The sequence below is a fragment of the Lolium perenne genome, chromosome 3 (genome assembly GCF_019359855.2).
Source record: "Lolium perenne isolate Kyuss_39 chromosome 3, Kyuss_2.0, whole genome shotgun sequence".
Lineage (NCBI taxonomy): Eukaryota > Viridiplantae > Streptophyta > Magnoliopsida > Poales > Poaceae > Lolium > Lolium perenne.
The window spans coordinates 22,648,812-22,670,086 of NC_067246.2; the positions used below are offsets into that span (position 1 = coordinate 22,648,812).

The 21,275-nt window shown below is 43.6% G+C and overlaps 1 protein-coding gene across 1 annotated transcript; it reads left to right on the plus strand.

Annotated features, from left to right (window-relative positions):
* Positions 1–4,207: 4,207 nt before the first annotated feature.
* LOC127339154 (uncharacterized) lies at positions 4,208–5,346 on the plus strand. The gene is made up of 2 exons (XM_051365033.1): positions 4,208–4,981; positions 5,056–5,346. Exons 1-2 carry the CDS (start codon positions 4,208–4,210, stop codon positions 5,344–5,346), a joined length of 1,065 nt encoding a protein of 354 aa, XP_051220993.1.
* The last annotated feature ends 15,929 nt before the right edge of the window (positions 5,347–21,275 follow it).

A 21,275-nucleotide genomic window follows, 5' to 3' on the forward strand; every position in this document is an offset into this window, starting at 1 on the left:
AATGCCCCATGACCAGATACTATTCACTTTATTTTTGTCATAATTTTGTCTTTTTTGCCCTGGAGTCCATGGGAATCATTTCGTGTCTAAACATTTTTTTACGAATACAAACTTGATCATCTTTTATTTCCAGGAAGATTCAAATTTTTTTTTGACTTATTTAAATTATTATAATTTTTTTGGTCTATGGGGGTGCGTTGCACCCGAGAGCCATAAGTCTGTTTTGGCTATAACGCGCTATATATAAAATAGCGTTTTGCAAAAAGACATGCAAATGTTAAGGATTCCGGCAACTAAAATATTGTCCAGCAGACAAATTGCATAACCAGATCGTTTAAAGTAGATTCCCAGGACCAAACTAAAGACAACATTTTTTAACACGTACTAATATTGTGATTTAGAGCCAAGAAGGCAACAACAAAGTTGAAAGCACTCATTCAGAATCGGAAGAACTACACATCAATATATAGTTCAATACATCTACGCATCTACAAATCAGGATGAGGATGAGGCTCTAGTCAGCTCTAACCTGGTGGGTGATTTTTTCTAATGCGTCTTCGACATCCGAGCCGAAGGAAGTAGCTGACAGAACTCTGTGGGAGGAAGCAATGGACACCGACGTCACGCTGGAAGAGGCAGTCGCCGCCGTCGCTTCCGTGCGGAACTGCTAAACTGGGATTTAGGCTAGGTTTTGCCGTACGTATACGGGCTTTAGGTATTTAGCTTTGTTGGGGAAATTGGATTTTTGGGCGGATGGGCTGGCATGCAGTTTTGGACCTTTGTTTTTTGCAACTAAACGTTTTAGCACCGCTATGTGTTATGTGTTTTAGCGTGATTTAGCACGATTTAGCGTGTTATTTCGTGTTTAGCACTCTAGCGACCATTTTCTGTCAAATATAGCGTGGAGGGTCCAAATCCGCTATTGCGTGCTAAAACCGGCGAAATTGCGCGCTATTTAAAACCTTGGTCAGGAACGAGACTAGACAGGGCCGGCTCTGGCCCAGGGCAAGAAGTGCGACGGCCCGGGGCCCAACCGAAATGGGGGCCCATTATTTCTGTCATGGTGCATATAGGAAAAGGTAGAAGAATTTTTTTTAAGCCCATCTAGCATACACGTATTTTAAATTAGGCTCATTTATAGAATTTGTCCTAGGACCCTCCAAATCCTAGAGTCGGCCCTGGACTAGACGGATTGTGTCTCACACTTTTTGACAGTGTTGACGCATGCCGAACAATGTTGCGTCGGCGGTCGCGAGGTTGCCTGACGGCGGCCGTGATTGCGCGTTTAGCCGGCGGCAGTAGTACAGATCAGAATTGTACGTGGAACAGTGGTTGAAGAGTAGGGTATATCTATACGTGAACATAGACGGTTTCAGATTTGGATTTAATCATAAGCTTAAACAACACCGGTTGGGTTTGCGTGAGTTTGAGGGAGGGGTTGTACTTGAGCAAGGCTCATCCAGTAATATGACTTGAGTTTAAATGAATTTTTTATTATTTTCTTAAGTATTTCAGATTTTTCTGATCATAATGGACTAAACGCAAATCTCTTGCGTGATCTGAAAAGGAGGGAAACTATAAATGTATAGAATCCCGCTCATCTGGATATACTGATTTGGGTCGTCCATCTTTTTTCCTTTTCTTTCCCTGTGTCATGCCATGAACGCGACATGGCAAAGTAAAGAACCAAATAACCGGAAACTAGTAGGCCTTCCGAGACAATTACAACCATGATGCTGACAATTACAACCACAACTTATCTCATCGGTAGGCCTTACGTGAGTGTGTGGATGTGACACTATGGGCTTTGTGCACGTCTGCTTGTTGTATTGAAAAAAAGAAGCTTTCGTTGCAGGAAAATAAGAAAGAGAAAAGGTTGATCCACTAGCACAAAAGGTGGCAAAATTTCTAGGTTTGCATCAATCAGCAAAGGTATGGTGACGTGCCACTAATAACATGGCATGAAGAACATCTTCGGCTCATCCAACGAGAATGACAAAACGTAGTTCTCCTTTATGCCAACTAAACTCAGTCTATGATAAACCCGAGGTCAGAAGTTTTACGTGTAACCCAAGAGCCCGGTGTCCCTTGTGGTTGAATATTTTGATGGTTTGTTTTACGGTTGTACTGACTGTCGCTTGTCTCGTATTGGCTTGAGGAAGGTAGCAAAATATTGGTGATAGCTCCACCAAGGACTGAGGTCCAGTGAGTGATGACTACTAGTTGGTATGTGTAACTATTCAACTCACGGGCGGCTATTAGTTCGTGTAGCGGTGCAAAATGTTGTTGTCAGACCAATGCAAGTTTATAGGCGGTTTGGCAACATAGTTTTAAAGACCTATCCCTCCGTCTCAGTTTAACAGGCGCGCACGTAGTTTAAGAAATTGACTTGACCATTATTTTGGTCAATGAAATGTAAAACATATGTCATAATAATTATATTATTGACTTTTTTTTGCATACGAATCTAATGATATGAATTTTGTAGACATAAAATTTATATTTTGTTGACCAAATCAATGGTCAAAGTTTGTCTTAAACTGCGTGCGTTCCTATTAAACCGAGACGGAGGGAGTACTTGTGATCATTATCAAATTGAGTTCAATTACATAATAATTGTGCGTACCTTGCTCTACAAAGAGAGAAGACATAAATGTTTCTGTCTCCAACTTGTAATTGTGTGATTTAATTGATGTAAAAATGTACCTTTGCTAGAGGGGGGCCACCTCTCTGGTAGCAACAAAATATACCCACCTAACATTTCTAGACCAAAAAAGTCAGCCGCAAGACATGATCGGAAGTTCAATAAATGGGATATTGCGTACAACACCTTCGCAACCATGTGTGGTAGTAACAGATAATCTTTAAACTTGCCTTATTTCCATCACCGTGTCTGAGTTATGTACACGATTGAGTGCCCACAAAAACCTACCTCTTGTGCGACGTCTCTCTCTTTTACTTCTCAGGGCTACCCCAATATCTCTGAACATAGGCCAATCATGGTCACAGAAAAATAGTGTGTCCATATCTTGCAAGTAGCACCCGTTCCAATGGTACCTTATAGATAATTTTCACTATATAAACCTTTTGAGGTTTGCCATGTCTCTTCGTGGCTTGGCGAGTAACCTCGAGGACAATGTGTATCTCTGCGCATGAATACCGCATATGCAAGTTTTTTTGTGTGTGGAGGCAATAACAATAATTGGCCGTGAATAGTCCTCTATATATAAAGAAAATCATAACAATGTACATAGATTTCACACTTGGGTATGTTGTGTTGTCGACCCACATGCACACACACACACACAAGAGAGATTTGTGTTTGTGTACATCCGTCAGAAATGAAAAGGAAAACGATGTTGTCCTTCGATTTCACACTTCGTGTACGGAGTGTCCGATACATCAATTTGTTAATGGAAGGTTCGCTGTAGGAGACGGAGTGTGGTCTGAGACGATTTTTTTTCCAGAATACAGTGGTCTGACATGAATGAAGCTTAGATTTGTAATAGCTCAAATACTCAAGTGACAACGACGGAAAGCAAGACTACAAAAAAATGTCTTAGCCTTCTCACATCCTGGCTATAATGCGTCGGAAGGACTTCATTTGGGTAGTACAGATTCGACAACAAAAGATTATCCCGGATCATTTTGGACGCGAAGATTCTACTACATCCCAATATCCCCGCCAAAGAAAAAGGTTATGCTAGTATAGTCTTCATTGGCCCAAGTGTTGGAACAGAAGATTTCGACGGCCCGGCCTACTCGTTTCCACGAACCTGTGAGCTCTTCCTGTTCTTGGCGCTGGGCCAGTTACGTTGGGCTCTTATTACACGGACAGGCACTACAGAGCGTCTAGTGACACACTCCGCACGTGCAGTGGCGCGGGAGCGGGCTTGGGTTTTCCAGCAGTCTGGTAGCGTCACAGGCCGTGTACTGGAGGTTGTAAACAAAACCATGAGGCTGTACCGGGAAAGGGCAAAAAAAACCTGTTGCATATATCACTTCCTTTGGGACCTAACGCTAAGGCGATTAGGGTTTAGGGCGACTTCGGCGGCGATCGACATCGACGAAGGAATCTGCCCCGGTTGATCCCTGCTGCGGAGCCTCCCCCGTTCGGGCTGACTAAGGGGCTGTCTAGTACAGCTACCCGGCCTTGGCGGTGAGAAACTCGTGCAGGTTGGATCATATCGGTTGGGAGGACACGGTGATGGAGGCGGAAGGATCGAAGAAGGCGAGGGTCTATGAGGTGGATGAGTTGCTGAAGAATCTCAAGCTGAGCGAGGCGGAGCGAGAGGGGGTGTTCTTGGCAAAGGAGGATCGTGAGAGTTTGCCGGAGGTAAAGTGGATGGCTGTCGGGCGACTCCTGACGGTGAGGGGTTTCAGCGAGCAATCATTGGAGAAGACGCTGAGGGCGGCATGGAATCCCGCGAGGGAGGTATCGTTCAGATCGATCGAGCAGAATCTGTTCCAAGTGCAAGCACACTGCGTGGGAGATTGGAACCGCATCATGGAGGATGGTCCGTGGCTCTTTCGGGAGTGCGCGTTCATGGTTGAGAAGTTCTATGGGGCAACCCCGACACCATCGGTGTTGCCAAACAGGGTCCAGGCATGGATCCAGATTCATCGTATCCCACCAATGTATCGTACGGAGGCAATACTGAAGCAGTTGGCAGCTAGGGTTGGTGAAGTTGATCGGGTGGAAGCGAAGGTGGTGTCCTTCGGCAATGGATATTTCCACAGAGCTCGTGTCAAGCTGACTGCGGATAAACCTCTGCCTAGGGTGGTCACGTTTACACCGGAGGGATGTGAGAGCATGATGTTTGTGGTGATGTATGAGAAGCTACCCAAGTTTTGCAATTTCTGTGGCAAGATGGGTCATGAACACATGGAGTGTGGGACGGGGGAGTATGCTGGTACTGATTTGCAGTTTGGGAACTGGATGCTCGCGTCGGAAGCGTCGTGGCACCCGAGCACACCGAGGGTACGCCTGGGGTTTGCGCCATTTGGAGACGGAGCAAGAGGCGGACGTGGTGGTATGGGGGAGCGTGGTGGTAGGTTCACTGGGAGAAGAGGAGGCAGGAGTCGCCCTCCTACGAGTTGTGGACGGGATGGGAGGGTCTGGGTGGGAAGTCGAGCTTTGAAAAGATGCCACCATGGAAACGTAATTCAGGAGAAGCTGGCCTGGACAATGGTAAGGGGAACGCGCTGGAGGACTCAGCGACGAGTCCGCTCAAGCCGCTGTTGGAGGGGGTTGAAAAGAGTGCAGACAAGACAGGAGCACAAAGGCATTTGAACCTGAATGACGTCGATCTGGCGTTGGTGGCTATCCCTCTGCCACCGCCTTAGTATATACCACCGAAGGACAAGAAGAGGCAGAAGAAGGACAAGGAGGGTGCGGATAAGACCAAGAATGATGCTGGCAATGAGGCGGGCTCCTCCGAGGAGCGCCGCCAGCAGCAATGAGTTGCTTTGTATGGAACTGTCGCGGACTGGGCGAGGCTGCAGCAGTAAAGGAGCTTCGCGACTTCGCGAGGTGTTTCGCCCCCTCGATTATATGTGTGATTGAAACTCAAGTGCATAGATCGAGGGTAGAAGGATTACGGCATACACTAGGTTATGATCATTATTTTGCTGTAAGTAGCTCTGGACGTAGTGGAGGGCTAGGTATTTTCTGGAACAATGGAATAAAAATCGAGATTTTACCGTATTCGCAATATCACATTGACACTATTGTTACGGAGGCTGTTGGGCCACCGTGGAGATTAACGTGTGTATACGGGGAAGCACAGACAAGGGAAAGATACAAGACTTGGGATATGTTGAAATTCATCAAGTCATCATCAGATTTACCTTGGGTTTGCCTAGGGGGTTTCAATGAAGTTTTACATCGATCGGAACATGTAGGTGTGCAAGAAAGGAGTCATGCTCAAATGGCAGGGTTCCGGGAGATGGTGGACTTGTGTGGCCTCAGAGATCTTGGATTTGAAGGCTAGAGTTGGACTTTCGAGAAGAAAGTAGTAGGGGGCACTTACTGTCGGGTGCGTCTCGATAGGGCGCTAGCTACACCGGAGTGGAGTGACCGTTTTGCGGGGGCTTTTGTCCGAAACCTGACAGCGGCATCATCAGATCATGGTCCGATTCTACTCAACTGACGCTATATGGATGATCGTCGAAGGAAGCCGATGGGTTTTAAATATGAATTGATGTGGGAGGAACATAAAGATTTCTCGCCGATGGTCACTGATGCTTGGAAGGGAGCCGGCGAGGCAAGGGATTTACAGTCCTTGCAGGGTAAACTCGCATCCTTTGCGGGTGGTCTCAAGAGTTGGGGGAAGTCCACGTTTGGTAATGTGAGACTTGAGCTGGGTAAGCTCAAGGATGAGCTGGAGCGTCTGCAATCAGTACCTGGCAGACTAGGTCCAACACACGCTGAAATCAAAGTGACGGATCGCCTGGTGGAACTGAACCATCGAGAGGAAATTATGTGGCAGCAGAGATCAAGGGTACAGTGGCTTGCAGAGGGAGATAAGAATACTCGTTGCTTCCATATGAGAGCGAGTCAGAGAAGGAAGAAGAACCGCATAACACAGCTGAAAAAGCCTTGCGGTCAGGTGACGAATGACGAGGTAGAGATGAAGAATATGACCACGACTTTCTACAAAAATCTGTACACTTCGGAGGGTACGACAGGCATGGAGGGGGTACTCGATACAGTACCAACTAAGATTACACCAAGGATGAATGATTCACTTTTAGCTCCTTTCACGGAGAGCGAAGTGAAGGAAGCGATGTTTCAGATGTTCCCTACTAAGGCGCCGGGGCCAGATGGCTTCCCTGCTCATTTCTTCCAGCGTTATTGGGAGTTATGTGGCGCGGAGGTGACAACAGTGGTGCTGAGAGTTTTGAAAGGAGAGGATGATCCGGCAGTCATTAATAAGACTTTTGTAGTGCTGATACCAAAGGTGGCGAGCCCGGAAGAGTTGGGTCAGTTTCGACCAATAAGCTTGTGCAATGTCATCTATAAGATTGCGTCGAAGGTGGCAGCAAACAGACTGAAGGTGATTCTACCGGAGATCATCTCAGAGGAGCAGTCTGCCTGGCAGACTTATTACGGACAACATCATCATAGCATATGAATGCTTACATTTCATGAAGAAGAAGCGAGCAAAGAGGCTTCGTTGTTGTGCCCTGAAGTTGGATATGAAGAAAGCTTATGATCGAGTAGAGTGGAGCTACTTATGTGCAATCATGCTTAAGCTGGGATTTCCTAGGCTATGGGTGGAGATGATCATGCGATTGGTCACCTCTGTATCCTTCTCAGTACTGTTTAATGGAGGAGCTACAGAGAGTTTTACCCCTTCTAGGGGGATTCGGCAGGGAGACCCAATCTCCCCCTATCTTTTCCAGTTGGCAGCAGAGGGCCTTTCGTGCCTCTTAAAATCAAGAAGCGAGTCATCGATCTTAAGTGGAATTAAAGTGGCCATATCCGCCCCGGTGGTAGGACACTTACTCTTCGCTGATGACAGCCTGCTGTTCTTCAGAGCTGATAGGGAAAACGCGGAGGTAATTAAGGATGCGCTGGAGGTTGACTGTCGTGCTTCCGGCCAATAGGTGAATATGGATAAATCGTCCATTCACTTTGCCAAGGGTTGTAGTCAAAGTATCAGAGCTAAGATCATGTATTTGTTGGATGTTCATAACGAAGCTTTGAGTGAGAAATACTTAGGGATGCCTACAGATGTTGGCACTTCAACTAATGGAGCATTCAAATATTTAAAGGATAGAGTTTGGAAGAAAATCCAGGGCTGGTTGGAGATGTTACTATCCTCGGGAGGTAAGGAGGTTTTGATAAAATCAGTAGCCCAGGCACTAACAACATATTGTATGTCTTGTTTCAAGCTACCAAGGGGTTTATGCAAGCACATCAACGGTTTGATTCGAAACTTCTGGTGGGGTAGCAAGGAAGGCAAGAGGAAGACCTGCTGGGTGGCGTGGGAAGCTATGACTAAACCAAAAGGGCTTGGAGGGCTTGGGTTTCGAGACATAGAGCTCTTCAATGTGGCTCTTCTCGCAAGGTAGGCATGGCGAGTTTTGCAGGATCCTCGGAGTTTAAGCGCTCGAATTCTCAAGGCAGTTTACTTCCCATCTTGTGATCTCTTGGAGGCGGAAGTTGGATCATCTCCGTCTCGGGTTTGGAGGGCAATCAGAGAAGGGGAGGAAATTCTCAAGGAAGGCTTGATCCGCCGTATAGGCAATGGAGTGGGTACTAACATTTGGAACACGAACTGGCTGCCGCGTGATTGCATGTTGAGGCCGGTCTGTTGTCCACTCGATGATCCACCCCAAATGGTGAGTGAGTTGGTTGATGATCACACAAGGACGTGGAACGCTAGCAGAGTTCAGGAGGCGTTTGTACCCATGGACGCCGAACTAGTTCTGAATATACCGCTTCCGACGCGCCAACAAGATGACTGGTGGGCGTGGACTTATGAGAAGAGGGTTATTTTCACGGTGCGATCAGCATATAGGATGTTGGTAGACGCGAAGGAACGGCGGACTGCATGGTTGGAAGACAATGCAGGCAACTCAGATAAGAAGAGGGAGGAGAAGGACTGGACATCGCTGTGGAACGTCAGAGTTCCTTCAAAACTGCGAGTTTTCCTTTGGAGACTGGCTAAGCAGACTCTCCCCTCGATGCATCTTCTCCACCACAAACATATGGCGCCTAGTGATGCGTGCAAGCTGTGTGGAGTACAAGATTCCTAGCGGCATGCCCTTCTCGAATGTAATATGTCAAGAAGTGTTTGGGCCTTGCTACCTAATGTTATGGTAGAGGTGATTGTCAACATACAGGAGCCTGATGCTCGAGGATGGTTGGCAGCGGCAATTGAGGCGTTATCGCATGAAGAGTTCACTCTAACGGCGGTGAGTCTATGGGCGATCTGGTATGCGAGGCGAAAGGCGGTGTATGAGGAGGTATTTCAGAGCCCCTTGTCAACGTTGAGCTTCATCAACCATTTATGTGCGGACCTGAAGGTACAGAGGGCGCCGGACAAGCCAGAGAAGGGGGCAGGGCCGGCTGCGCCAAGGTGGATTCCTCCACCACCGGGTGTCACAAAGATAAATGTCGACGCAGCTCTGTTGAAGAATAGCAAGCGAGCAGCTCTGGCCGCTATGGCAAGGAATGATGCGGGAGTTTTCCTGGGAGCATCAACCGTGGTGATGGCAGGTGTTGATGACCCAGAGGTTTTGGAGACTATGGCTTGCAGAGAAGGTATGGCGTTGGCTGCTGACTTGCGCCAAGTCAAATTAGCGAGTGACTGTGCCAATGTAATCAAGAGCATCAACAATGATGATGTCCTCACATTGTATGGCCAGGTGGTGAGGGAGATCAGGATAACCAAGGAGGAGTTTGAGGTCTTTGAATTTGTTCATGAAGGTCGGAGATCAAATGGGGATGCACACGATCTAGCTAGAGGCTCTTTGTACTCCTGTGAGGGGAGGCATGTTTGGCTTAATGATCCACATGATGGGCTTTGTAAGAACATTTTAATTGAATAAAGCAATAAAGGGGTGGTGTGCTAAAAAAAAATGAGGCTGTACCGGGAAACTGAATTTGATACAGCTCGAGTGCTGCACTCCACTAAAAAGAAATACTGCTAGTGATCTCTCTCCTTCCTACCGCTCCCTAGAAGAAACTCGGCCTCCACCTACGTTTCTACCATAGGTCTATCCCCTCTCGTCCGTCTGGCCTCGCTGTTGTCGGGAGGTGTTGGGGAACATGATCTATGTGTAGAATTTCTCGTAAAAGTAGTATTTTCAATAGATTAGATAAGGATTTTAGTGTTTGTCTTTTTTGGCCTTAGCCTCAATGAAGATGCTATCTACAATAAGTGATCTTCTGACCTTCGATTGAAGAAGAGATCTTTTTCCTAGCGTTAATGATGGTGTTGGAAGATTACAGTTCTCTAGGTATGAGCCTTTAGATCTTATTTCTCCATATCGGTTTTGAATCTTTTCCCATGGTTTTTTCGAGGAGTCTCACTCATAATATTTGTCCCGGCCGCTAGGTCCTCGAAAATGTTGATTCATACGCTCGGCTCCCCAATGACGTCGCCGTGTTGTTCAGATATTTTTTCCTGGAATACTGGTGTTGATATCTTGCTGATGTGGATTGACTATTTTAATAGTTGCGCGCGTGCATATAGCTTTTTCATTGCGGCTCAAGCTAAAATTATGGGAGAACCTTTCTTGGTATTCACAGGTCTACGGTTCAGTATCTATGTTTGACTGCTTTCAGATAAGTATGGGATTGTGTCATGGACGAAAAAGAGTTATTTTTTCTTTTTCTTTTTATTTTATAATCATTAAAGACAGTTCATGTATCTTTACAATTACTATTTATTACTCTGAATATATGCGGTATTGATTGTTAAAAAAGTACTGCTGGTGCACATGACTCCGTATTGGATTAGCATTGGCTGCCACTGTCGCATCCCGGCCAGATCGACACAAAATAGATACAGTCGCAGCAAACAGGCTGGTCCCTTGGCCTGATGATGCCATGCACGCCTGCACTGTGCATATCCATATGGCCATATGGGTAGCAGATCCGATCAAGCATGAGCCTAGCTGGTCCAAACTACATACGGGGCCGCGCCATGCCCGCGGCATCTCGTGATCACCGATCACTCGCCTCTTCCCATCGCCCGTGGTATATCCATTGCGCACCCGTACAAGGTCAGGTTCTACCGTTAGTATCGGGATATCTATTGTTCTCTCGTTAGTAGTATCATCTTATAGCATCACGACACTATACTATTTTTTTAATATATACTATATAAAATGCCATTTAAACATTTAAGTTGAAATATCCTCCGTTCCTAGATATAAGGTGTATAATTTTTTGCAGAAAATTAAGAAATACACGTGCAAAGAAAACTCCACAAGGATTTGGCGCGATGGGCAATTGACATAACAAAATAGAGGAGTTTTCAAAAGATAAGGAAACGCAAGAAAATTTCTAGAAAAATATCCACACAGGTTATCCAACATAATATACCTTATATTTTGGAGTCTTTTCTCAAAAAACTATACACCTTATATCAAGAAATAGAGGCAGTATTAATTTGAATTTCGAGGATAGTAAATGTATTTCATAAAACCTAATCATGTAAATATTGCAGTTATATATTGAAACTAGAACAGCATAACTAATTATGAGCCCACAAAAAAAAAGATTGAAGCCTATATGCTTCAAAGTCAATATACAAACATGGTAATTGACCACTTTCTTCATGTATATACTATTCTTTATACCCATCTCGCCCAAACAAATGGAAGCTCTGGTATTTAAATAAGTTCATCTTGCGACTTAAAGAAAAGCTTTTCTTCTGCTTACCATGATGTGGTATCCTTATTTTTCAGCATAAAAGTAGAATTGTATGGTATCAACATACCAAAAATATTATTTTCACGATACAATTAAGATAACTTCGATCCAAAATACTTGTTGTAGATTTAGACAAAATATTTACTAAAATCTGTATAGATTTATTGAACCTAAGGCAAGATTTAGGCCGGAGGGAGTGTCAAATTAAAATAGCATGATACGTATAACCCTATATAAAAGTTGTTGAGTTACCGCGCCGGGGATTGATTTGGGCGCTGCTGATGGCCTATTTATCCTTCCATTCCTCCAATTGCCTAGTGACATGTACAACTCCCAGCAAAATCCTAAGATACTATACGATAAGTATCAGGATATTTTTATCTTGTGATATGGCTTGCACAGAAGCCCATTCTACGCAATACATGATAGGGTGTGCAGGAGCAGTAACTAACGTGCATTCGAGTATACGTGTAATGCAAGCCAGCGCCATTCTCGCCTTGGCTAGAGACGACGATCGTGGTTTCGTGTTCAGTTGCGATGGCTTAATCTCCGGGGAATCGGTCAAATGCGGTTGAATGTGTGCAAAAATTACAAGCGCCTGTTCCGGGACTGTATCTTTGAACGTATCCGGTGCAATCGCTTGTGATTTTTCCAACCCAAATCGAACACTGGAATCACTGCTCAACCAAGCTAGCAAAGTAGCAAATCAACCTGGATACATTCACTTTGATAATTACACGGGCAATGTTGTAAAATCTTAGGGAAGCATTGCATGTGAGCTGTTTAATTTGGGGGGCCTGCACGCATATATGGGATGATGGGATCAGTGTTTTGGCCGGGCGTACCGACTCATGTGGATTATGGGTGCACGCATGCGGCGTTTAGCCAGTGTGATGTCGGGAGGCGCCAGAGTCGTTCATGGCTTCTTGCGCCTTATCGGACGTCGTTGAGGCATACCCGTTGGCGAAAAATCATCCGTGCTTTCTTGAGCACTAGTAGGCTCGTTTTCTAAAAAAAATTGACTACCCTAGGTCAAAAAAATTGACCTCTCCGTTTTTGCTCTCCAAAAAATCCGAAAAAATAGGTACGTTGATATATATATAAATATATAAAGATTCTATACCCAAAAAGTTGTTTGAAACTATATTATACTTTATGAAATACAAATAAGGATAAATTTCTGACAGAACTACGCGCATGTCCCCCAAACAACCCCCCCCCCCCCCCCCCCTCCTGAGGAGTCGTACAGAGAAGACGAGAGCTGCAATAATCAGTGTGCGCCTCCTGTGAAATACCTGGGATTGGGATACTGTGATCCAACACCACATGGAGCCACCTCTTGGCCAAACATCCATGGAAGAGAGGTCGCACCGCCTTCTGTGTCCGGAGCAGCTGCTTCGGCTTCCCGCGCCACAGATCGGTCAACACCTCAGTCGAGACGCCTGTCCCCGTGAGAAGACGCCGGAGATCCACCGCACCGCCGGGTGAAGCAGTCGCAGAAGATCACACCGCTGCACCAAAACCCAACTGATGGCTGCCCCTCCCATCCATTCCACGGGCGTATCTACCCCTTCACCAGCTGCGCGGGGGTTTCCCGGCTACTGCCTCTAGGGACTAGGGGATAGGGGTGGCAGCGACTCGGGGCTAGGGTTTCTCTCCCGATCACCAAGGAGGGAAGCAACATGACAGAGGGGCTAGGTTCGATCGAGCTATGTTGAAGTCGGTGTATGTTAAAAAAATTTTGGCTCGGGATAGGTTTCCTATGGAGAGCGAGAGTACTACGGTGGTAAAACCGACCAAATGACTAGCTGGATTTCATTTTTGTGTGCCCTCATTGTCGAATGCTTAAAGTTGTGCAGGATCTGTGTGAGCTTGTCGGGGACCTGCTACCATGAACAAGCTGCGGCAATTATAAACCATAAAAACTAGAAAATTAATGAAAAATATGGAGGAAAAAAAAAGAGCTCCAAAAGATCCGGTGAATGAAAATGTGTGCATCTTTCGAATATACCAACATACTGAACCATGTAAAATGTTCAAAACACATTTTAAGCTTAGCTTCTCGATATAAGAGGGCGAGGGAACTAAAAGAAGAGCAGATCTCAAACATATTAACAAATATGAACAAGAAAACAAACAAAAAATGGAGAATAAATAGGCCATGAAACTATATGCTAGGTTTTCGTAACAACACCATGCATGTTTAGAGAATGAAGGCATGACACGTGATAGGTATTTTATATTTTAAATCTAATTCCAACTATATTCCTTGACATATGTGTTACTGTCTGCTCAAACTATTAGATGGAACTACAACTTAACTTGCGGATGAATCTGACGACATAAGTTTCACGGGGATAATTTTTATCCCATATATAACTACATAAATTCATCTATTACAAAAATAAATTATAGTGACAATGCAAAAAGTACTCATTTTCTTGTTTTAACACTCTAAAATCCACAATGATTACATACTCAAAGTGAGAACAATTGTGTTCGATTGTGATCATTTGTATGCCGATTTTTCATATATGGCTCATGTTTTACGATTAACATTTATTCAATTTATATAATGCTATGAGTAGTACATTCCATTATGGCATGCAATCCCTTTGCTAGAACCTCATTATGAAGCCACAAGAACCGCAAGTTACAATATTAATTGCATTCCAACTGAAGATTTAGCTTAACTAAAAATAAGCATCGTGAGGTGAGATTGGAAACCAAATACTTATTGCATAATCAACAAGTTTGGATCATACTTTTGAGTATGGTCTTTTATCTTTACTTATGTCACTCTGCAAATCAAGAACTCCCATAATTGGAAGCTTATGCTTCATCTTGAAATATTTCACATCCATATTATTGGATTGACGATAAGTGACACATCGCACCTCTAGAACACTTTACCATTTATGTTAAAAAATATCATAAGTCCATTCTAGAACCTCTAGAATGGATCTACATACAACAATATTATATGTTAACGTGTTAGTAATAGCTTCTCGAAAGAGAGGGTTGATAAAAAAAAAAACAAGCTAATAGATTTTGACAAATAAGGACATGTACATCCATTCTTCATATTGTTACTGATATCACATTGTTACATCTTCACATTGGTTTTAGACAAATAAGGACATGTACATACATTCTTCACATTGGAATAGACAATAGCAGCAAGGATGGAGTACACTAAGAAATACTTAATATTTACGACTCTATCAAGTACCGGAGCAACTCCAACTGCTTTTGTGATGTTTCGCACATTTATCGGAGGAATAACTTCACCCTAGGTTATAAGGTGTTCAATAGAACAAGCACTCAATCTTATCTCTTAAGGGTATGTTCGGACAAACTTTATCAGGAGGAAATTTAGTAGTGCGGTTTTAAAGAAAACAATCTTATGATTGTCATTTGAATCATTGGGTCTCCACCAGTCTGTTTCATAGCATAGGATTATTTTCTTCAAATTTTCAAAGAAAGCTAATAAAGAGTTATTTCCCCATGGATTCTATTAGACTTTCAATGCAGATTATCCATTTCCCATTTCCAATTTTCATGGTAAAGTTGTGTAATATTAGGTAAACATGGGCATTTCACATGCCAAGGTGGGCCTAATAAAGCACGACATGACAATGCCAGGCCCGAACCCAGCCCGGCCCGGCCCGAAGCAGCAAAAAACACATATTCTAGATTAAAAACATATTGTAGGGTTAATAGTATCAAAATAGCATAGAAATTTCCATAAAAAAAATTAAGTAACATCTAAATACAAAGTAGAAAAGGCGAGGGAGCTATCATCATACAACATAGAATTATTTAACCAAATCGGAAAGAGGCCTAGGATTTGACCAAATTGCTTTCAGGCGTAGATCGGGCTTTGGGGCCAAGCTTGGGTACAAAATGAGGCCTGTACCCGGTCAGAACATTGGACCAGGCTGCCCATGCCCAGGTTACTAAGATTCACGTGTGTTTTTTCAATGCAACATCCCAATAAGCTACCCTTTTTATTGGACAAACTACGACATTGGCAGCGTTAGACGGTGTTTTCACATGGCTATGTACATGCCTAAATTCCGCGGAAGTGTTTGGGCAGCTCTTATATGCCATGAGCAATAACTACGTTGACAAAAGCGCACACACGCCTGATAGGGATACGTCACACAGTTTGTGCCACATCACTTAGTAATCGTGTGTTGGCATTGTATATGTTAGCGTCGAAGCTAGGTTCGCCATGCTATGTGCCGCTAATATTGTCATTTGTTTTTTTATATTTCCTCCTTCTCTAAATGGTTGGCCATTACTAGTTAGTTGAACTTTTATGAATTTTCATTGACTTTGTAAATTTTCCACTTGGTTACCATGTAGCACGACATGTGATCCATGGTAAAATTAGCTACTCCAACAATATTAGACAAGTCGTTCACCCTGAAATTAAAGGTATTGCCCGCACATGTGATATTTTGTTTACCGTACTCCATGACTAGCAACACTTTTGGTGGTTGTAGAGTCCTAGTATTATTTCTTATTGTCACGTTTGGTTTCTGTCACCGACTGCTTTGTACTCAAGAACAGTATGGCTTTATAATATTTTTTGTTAGATCGCTTGATATCCATGAAACAAAACAAATTCAGGAACATACTTCTTCATACATCTAAATTTTTATAAAATTGAGACACCTTTGGTGGGACGGAAGAAATATGACTGATTCAATAGAAAACAACAACAACACATGATCACCTAAACAGGTTTGCTCCCAAACTCCCAATCCCATGCCGCCATTCCCAAGCCGCATGGCAACCGTGTGATTGATGTCATCACTGGCACGTAATGCGTGTTGTGTAAGAAGCCACCGTCGCGCCCTGGCTGGCAAGGTCGTCGGTGGTTTCGTGTGCATTCGCGATGGCTTTGCCAACAATCGAGGGCGGTCGAGTACAAGGGCCAAGCGCGTGCCCCGGAACTGTGTCTTTGAACGTATCCGGCGCGATCTCTGCGCGCTTTGTTCGTGTCCAACCTGATGATTAGACGAACAAACATGGATGTGGCCTAGACACATGGGATGTACTATTATGATTGGATCAAAGATTTGGCCGTCAGCGCCGACTGATGTGGACTGCGGAGGCCGTTTAGCCCGTGCTGTGACGGCATTATTGGGTCTGTCACGCCTTTGCCGGACATGCGTTGCTGAGGCATGTTTCTCAGGCTGTTCAGGCCATGATCAGCGATTCAGAGATGCAGGGGTCGTGGATGTGGTTATATCGACTGCCTTTGGTGCTCCGCGAGTGCGAGCAGTGAGCATGAAATCCTTGGATTTTTACCGGCTCTGTTTTTGTTGCTCCTAGTTGTAGTTAATTCGTATGAATATAGAACCAGCAACACACGGAGTCACAGAACACATCTATGGAGGAACGATGAATTTCTTGTTCGAAACTGACAGAAAAGCTAAGATTTGGCGCTGCTCGTCGAATGGCGACTTCTCCGTCAGTTCGGCTTACAGTCTATTCTTCATCGCCAGAACACGGTTTGCATGTGCTAAACCGATCTGGAAGTCCAAGGCACCAATGAAGTGTAAGTTCTTCATGTGGCTTGTGGTGAACAAACGATGTCTCACAGCAGATAACTTGGCGAGGAGAGGCTGGCCTCACAACCCGGTCTGCCCGCTATGTCGCAACGCCAATGAAGATTGCACACATCTCTTTTTGCATTGTCAGTTCTCGAAGATGGTTTGGAGTCGGGTCCAGGTTTGGTCACAGGCAAATTTCCCTAACCCCAGCGAGGCTTTCCAAAGCACTGAACAATGGTGGCTCGAGGCGAGACAAAGGGCACCAAAGAATCTGAGGCGTGATTTTGATACTATCTCCATACTGGTGCACTGGAGGTTATGGAAGGAGAAAAACGGACGTATTTTTCAGCAGGAGTACAATGGAGCTGATCGCGTCTTCGAACGGATTTTAGATGACATCAGAACCTGGAGGGCAGCTGGCTGTATTTTGACCTTTTAAATCCTCTTGTAGTGTCTGTGGGGGAGTTCAGCTTGTATCTCTCTTTTTGGCCTTTTTTTGTTGTTGGCTACCTCAGCCGTCTTTGGCCAACGCCTGTTGGTTCTGTGTAAAACCTCTTTTTTCTATCTTAATGAAGTTTCGGCCGAAGGCCCTTCGACAGAAAAGCTAAGCAAAACACAGGAGCAGCCAGCAGGCAAACCTGCCTCCCAGTATCAGGTCATTTGGTCTGGTTGCGCTCATTCGGATCCGTCAAAGATAGATTCCGCCCGCTTTATCGACTGCACGATGGTGGATGGATGGGGTGTTCATCTTCGAGAACTGACAATGCACATGGATGAGGTCGCGCTGCCTGTTCTATGCGAAGTCAAAAGAAGGGGTGGTGGGTGGAGGAGACTTGGGGCCGGTGGCAGTGGCATCGGCAAGCCGGTGCCCTCATAAAGGGGTCGTAGAAGGCCTCTATCAATTTATGTGTTGGTTTCTAGGCGTGTGACATTGATGGTGGCGCGGAAGCCAAGCCACCGCCGGCCAGTCCTGGCTCTGCTACACAAGCCGAAGCGATCCAATTGATGGCGTCATAGCGATCGCGCACTCGCAGGGACGAAACGATGTGGCCGCCCATTGACGAAGCACGGCCGCGTAGAGACAGAACGATTCAGTGCTCTCGCCCACTACTAGGAGGGCCTGGTTATTCGTGACGTGGACGCTCGTCGAGTCCGCGCTATGGCCAAGCCAACGCATTCGCGAATCAAATTTGGGCCACGAATGCGTTGGCGTGGAAACATCAATCAGCTTGCTCCGGACGCTGGGCCGGTGTTTACCTAATTTCTGACCGGCCAGACACAAGCGGCAGCTGGAGATGCCTTTAGAGTGTCCGGTGTCCGCATCAGACAAACGGCACTATATGTAAGGAGTCTATGGAGACATCGGTGTTGCCTCTAAGGTAAGAGTTGGAGTACTATATCAATGGTACATGTGAAATTTTCGGGGTTGCTGTGGGCGATGTCAAAGAGGCTTGAGAATGAACATGTCTCCCGGACAAGTGTGCAATCTGTGGCCAATCTCGTCTTTTGTTATTTTCTACATGTCTTACATTACTAAATTTGCAGATGGATGTCAAGACTGCATTCCTCAACGGCAACGTTGAAGAAGAGTTGTGCATAGGGCATCCCGAAGGTTTTGCCGATCCTAACGATGTTCGTAAAGTATGTAAACTTTAGTGTTCCATCTATGGACGGAAGCAAACATCAGTTGGTATCTCCGCTTTGATGAAATGATGCAGACAAATCTCCAAACTATTTACATGTGGAAACAAATCTCCAAAATCTGCATGTGTCCATTAAGAAACTAAGGAAAATGAATTATTAGATCTAACGTGGTGGTACCTATGTTGATTACACTAATACACGTAAATCGTGTCAAACAGGTTACATAACTATTTATTTTTTGGTTAAATCCTAACCATATATTTTAGATCTAACTATCATAATAATTTGAATGATGCGGATTAAGGTGACGCCTTTCATGAAACTACCGAGGGGTCATGCACCTTTGGGCGGGTAGCTTGAATGAGTTGGAATACCTAGAAATTCTTATTCTCGATGGATCTCACATGTTACTTTATTCTTTGCTTTTTGTGATACTACAAAAACATACCTCAAACAAAGACACACACAAAAACATGGGCATTTTTCTAGCAAAAAAGAGGGAATACGCTATGATTCACCATGTTTCATACCGTAAATGAAAAACTAGCTGATATGTGCTTTCATAGATTTATCTTGTTGATATACCCCTGATTCCCAACAAATATCAAGAAAAAAAATTAAATCATATACTATCGTATTTCTCCATCGGCTGTTCTTCTGATAGCAATTCCCGGCAAGCCAATGGCAGCTCAAATGGGTTTTAGATAAGCAAAAAAATATAACCCAAAAACACTGTCTAGTCTATTTGTTTATGGTTTTATTTTCGGCGCAAGAGGGGTATGCAAAAAAAGACAGAGTTGGATTCAAACAAGTCAAGAAATGTAGACAGTGAGCATATAAAACTGGAGGAGAGAGAATATTGAACTAGTGACATATATTTATGCAACCACGGTTGTTCCCACAATGAATAATAGACTAGGGATGCGACTTTCTTGTTCACCTCCACAACCAATGATTTTTCTCACAGTGAATATCCTTCATGATTGTAGAATGATATTGTTACCTCTCAAATGTCCTGTAACTTACAATACTAAGTAAAGCTCACGATAGATATTTTATCAGGATTCGTCTTCCATTGCATAATAGCTAGATAAATTCATCTATTACATTACTAATTTAAGACAACCCATATGAAAAGTCCTCATTTCCTCCTGTCAACACTTCAAAAGAAATGCAACTTACTACGTACCCACACCCAAAAGTTGTTATATGGTTGTTTCATTTGTATCAAGATTTGCCATACACTCCTGTTTTACAGTTACTCGACATTTTTTCGATCAATGATAGAATGTTATGAGTAATACATTCCATTCTAGGTTGCATTAACTTAGCTAGAACCTAATCATGAAGCCATGTAAAGTGCAATTTTCAAGCTTAAGTGGATTCCAACCAATGAGCTTCATTGTTATTTATCTTCCCTACAAATTAGCTTGGTGTTATCGGAAACATTTCATAGGCAACAAGTTTACATGGAAGTTTTCAAATGGGTGCTCCATATCTACTTATGTTTCGCCTATATATATATCATTATATTGGCGCTAGGTGGCTTCCCTCACATGGTATCATCTAGTACTCTTTACACATATCATAACTATCATATTTTAAAATATCACTATTATAACTTTAACATAAAAATGTAGTAATTCGGAGATAGACATGCATAGGTTGTATCGATCCATGGTTTGTCCTTCGCCGTGATGAATTCATAAGGTTTTCTACCGTTGTTCATAAACAGAGGAAAGATAATTCCTCTTAAGAATAAGCAAAACCAAACTAGCACGCACACCCTACCTTCATCATTACTGTGGGATTTGGTGATACAAACACACACACACACACACACACATGGGAATATACAAGGATCTAATTTTAGTTAACTCCTTGTAAAACCATGTCAAAATAGTGCAAATGTGAAGACGAAGGAGAAAAGAATAAAGTTCATTATACCCGATAAATGACACTTTGCTAAACTCAAAAGTTAGCAAGAACTAAATAAAGTACTTGTTCACTAATTATCACACCTCTAGCATTGAACAACATACATTTGTATGAGCTGTAATTTGTTAGTCCTAACTGTTCAAAAGAGATGATTGATAAGAGGCAACCAAATTGCTTTTAGAATAGGAAGGACAAATACATAGTCTCCACATTATAACATATGAAATCGGAAATTCAATTCGGCTCCCGGGTGCGTATGCTCCCTATACCGAAAAATTATATTTTGAGTTGTCGAAAAATTTTGACAAAAAATTATACATGTACATCTCCATAATATATGTGCATTCGTCAAGTTTCATGAAAAATCAATATTTTTTGTGGTCTATGTAAAAAAGAGAAAATTTATCTTGTAAAAAACATTATTTTTAGCACTGAGTTTTGTCTTTTTTACACACGTCACATGACAAGTCTATTTTTTATGAAACAACTTTATGAGCGCATAGCACGTGAAGATGTACGTGCGAATTTTTCATTTCAATTTTTTTGAAATTCAAAATATGTGTAAGATGAATTTCAAAATAGAGGGAGCATATGCTCCCATGTTCCAAAACACCACTCCCGAATGAAATCCACATAACAAATTGTTATATGAAAGAGACAACTAGATCGGAACAAATTTTGTAAGGAGAGAATTCAGTATTGCAATTCTAAAGAAAAACATTCTTACGATTGTC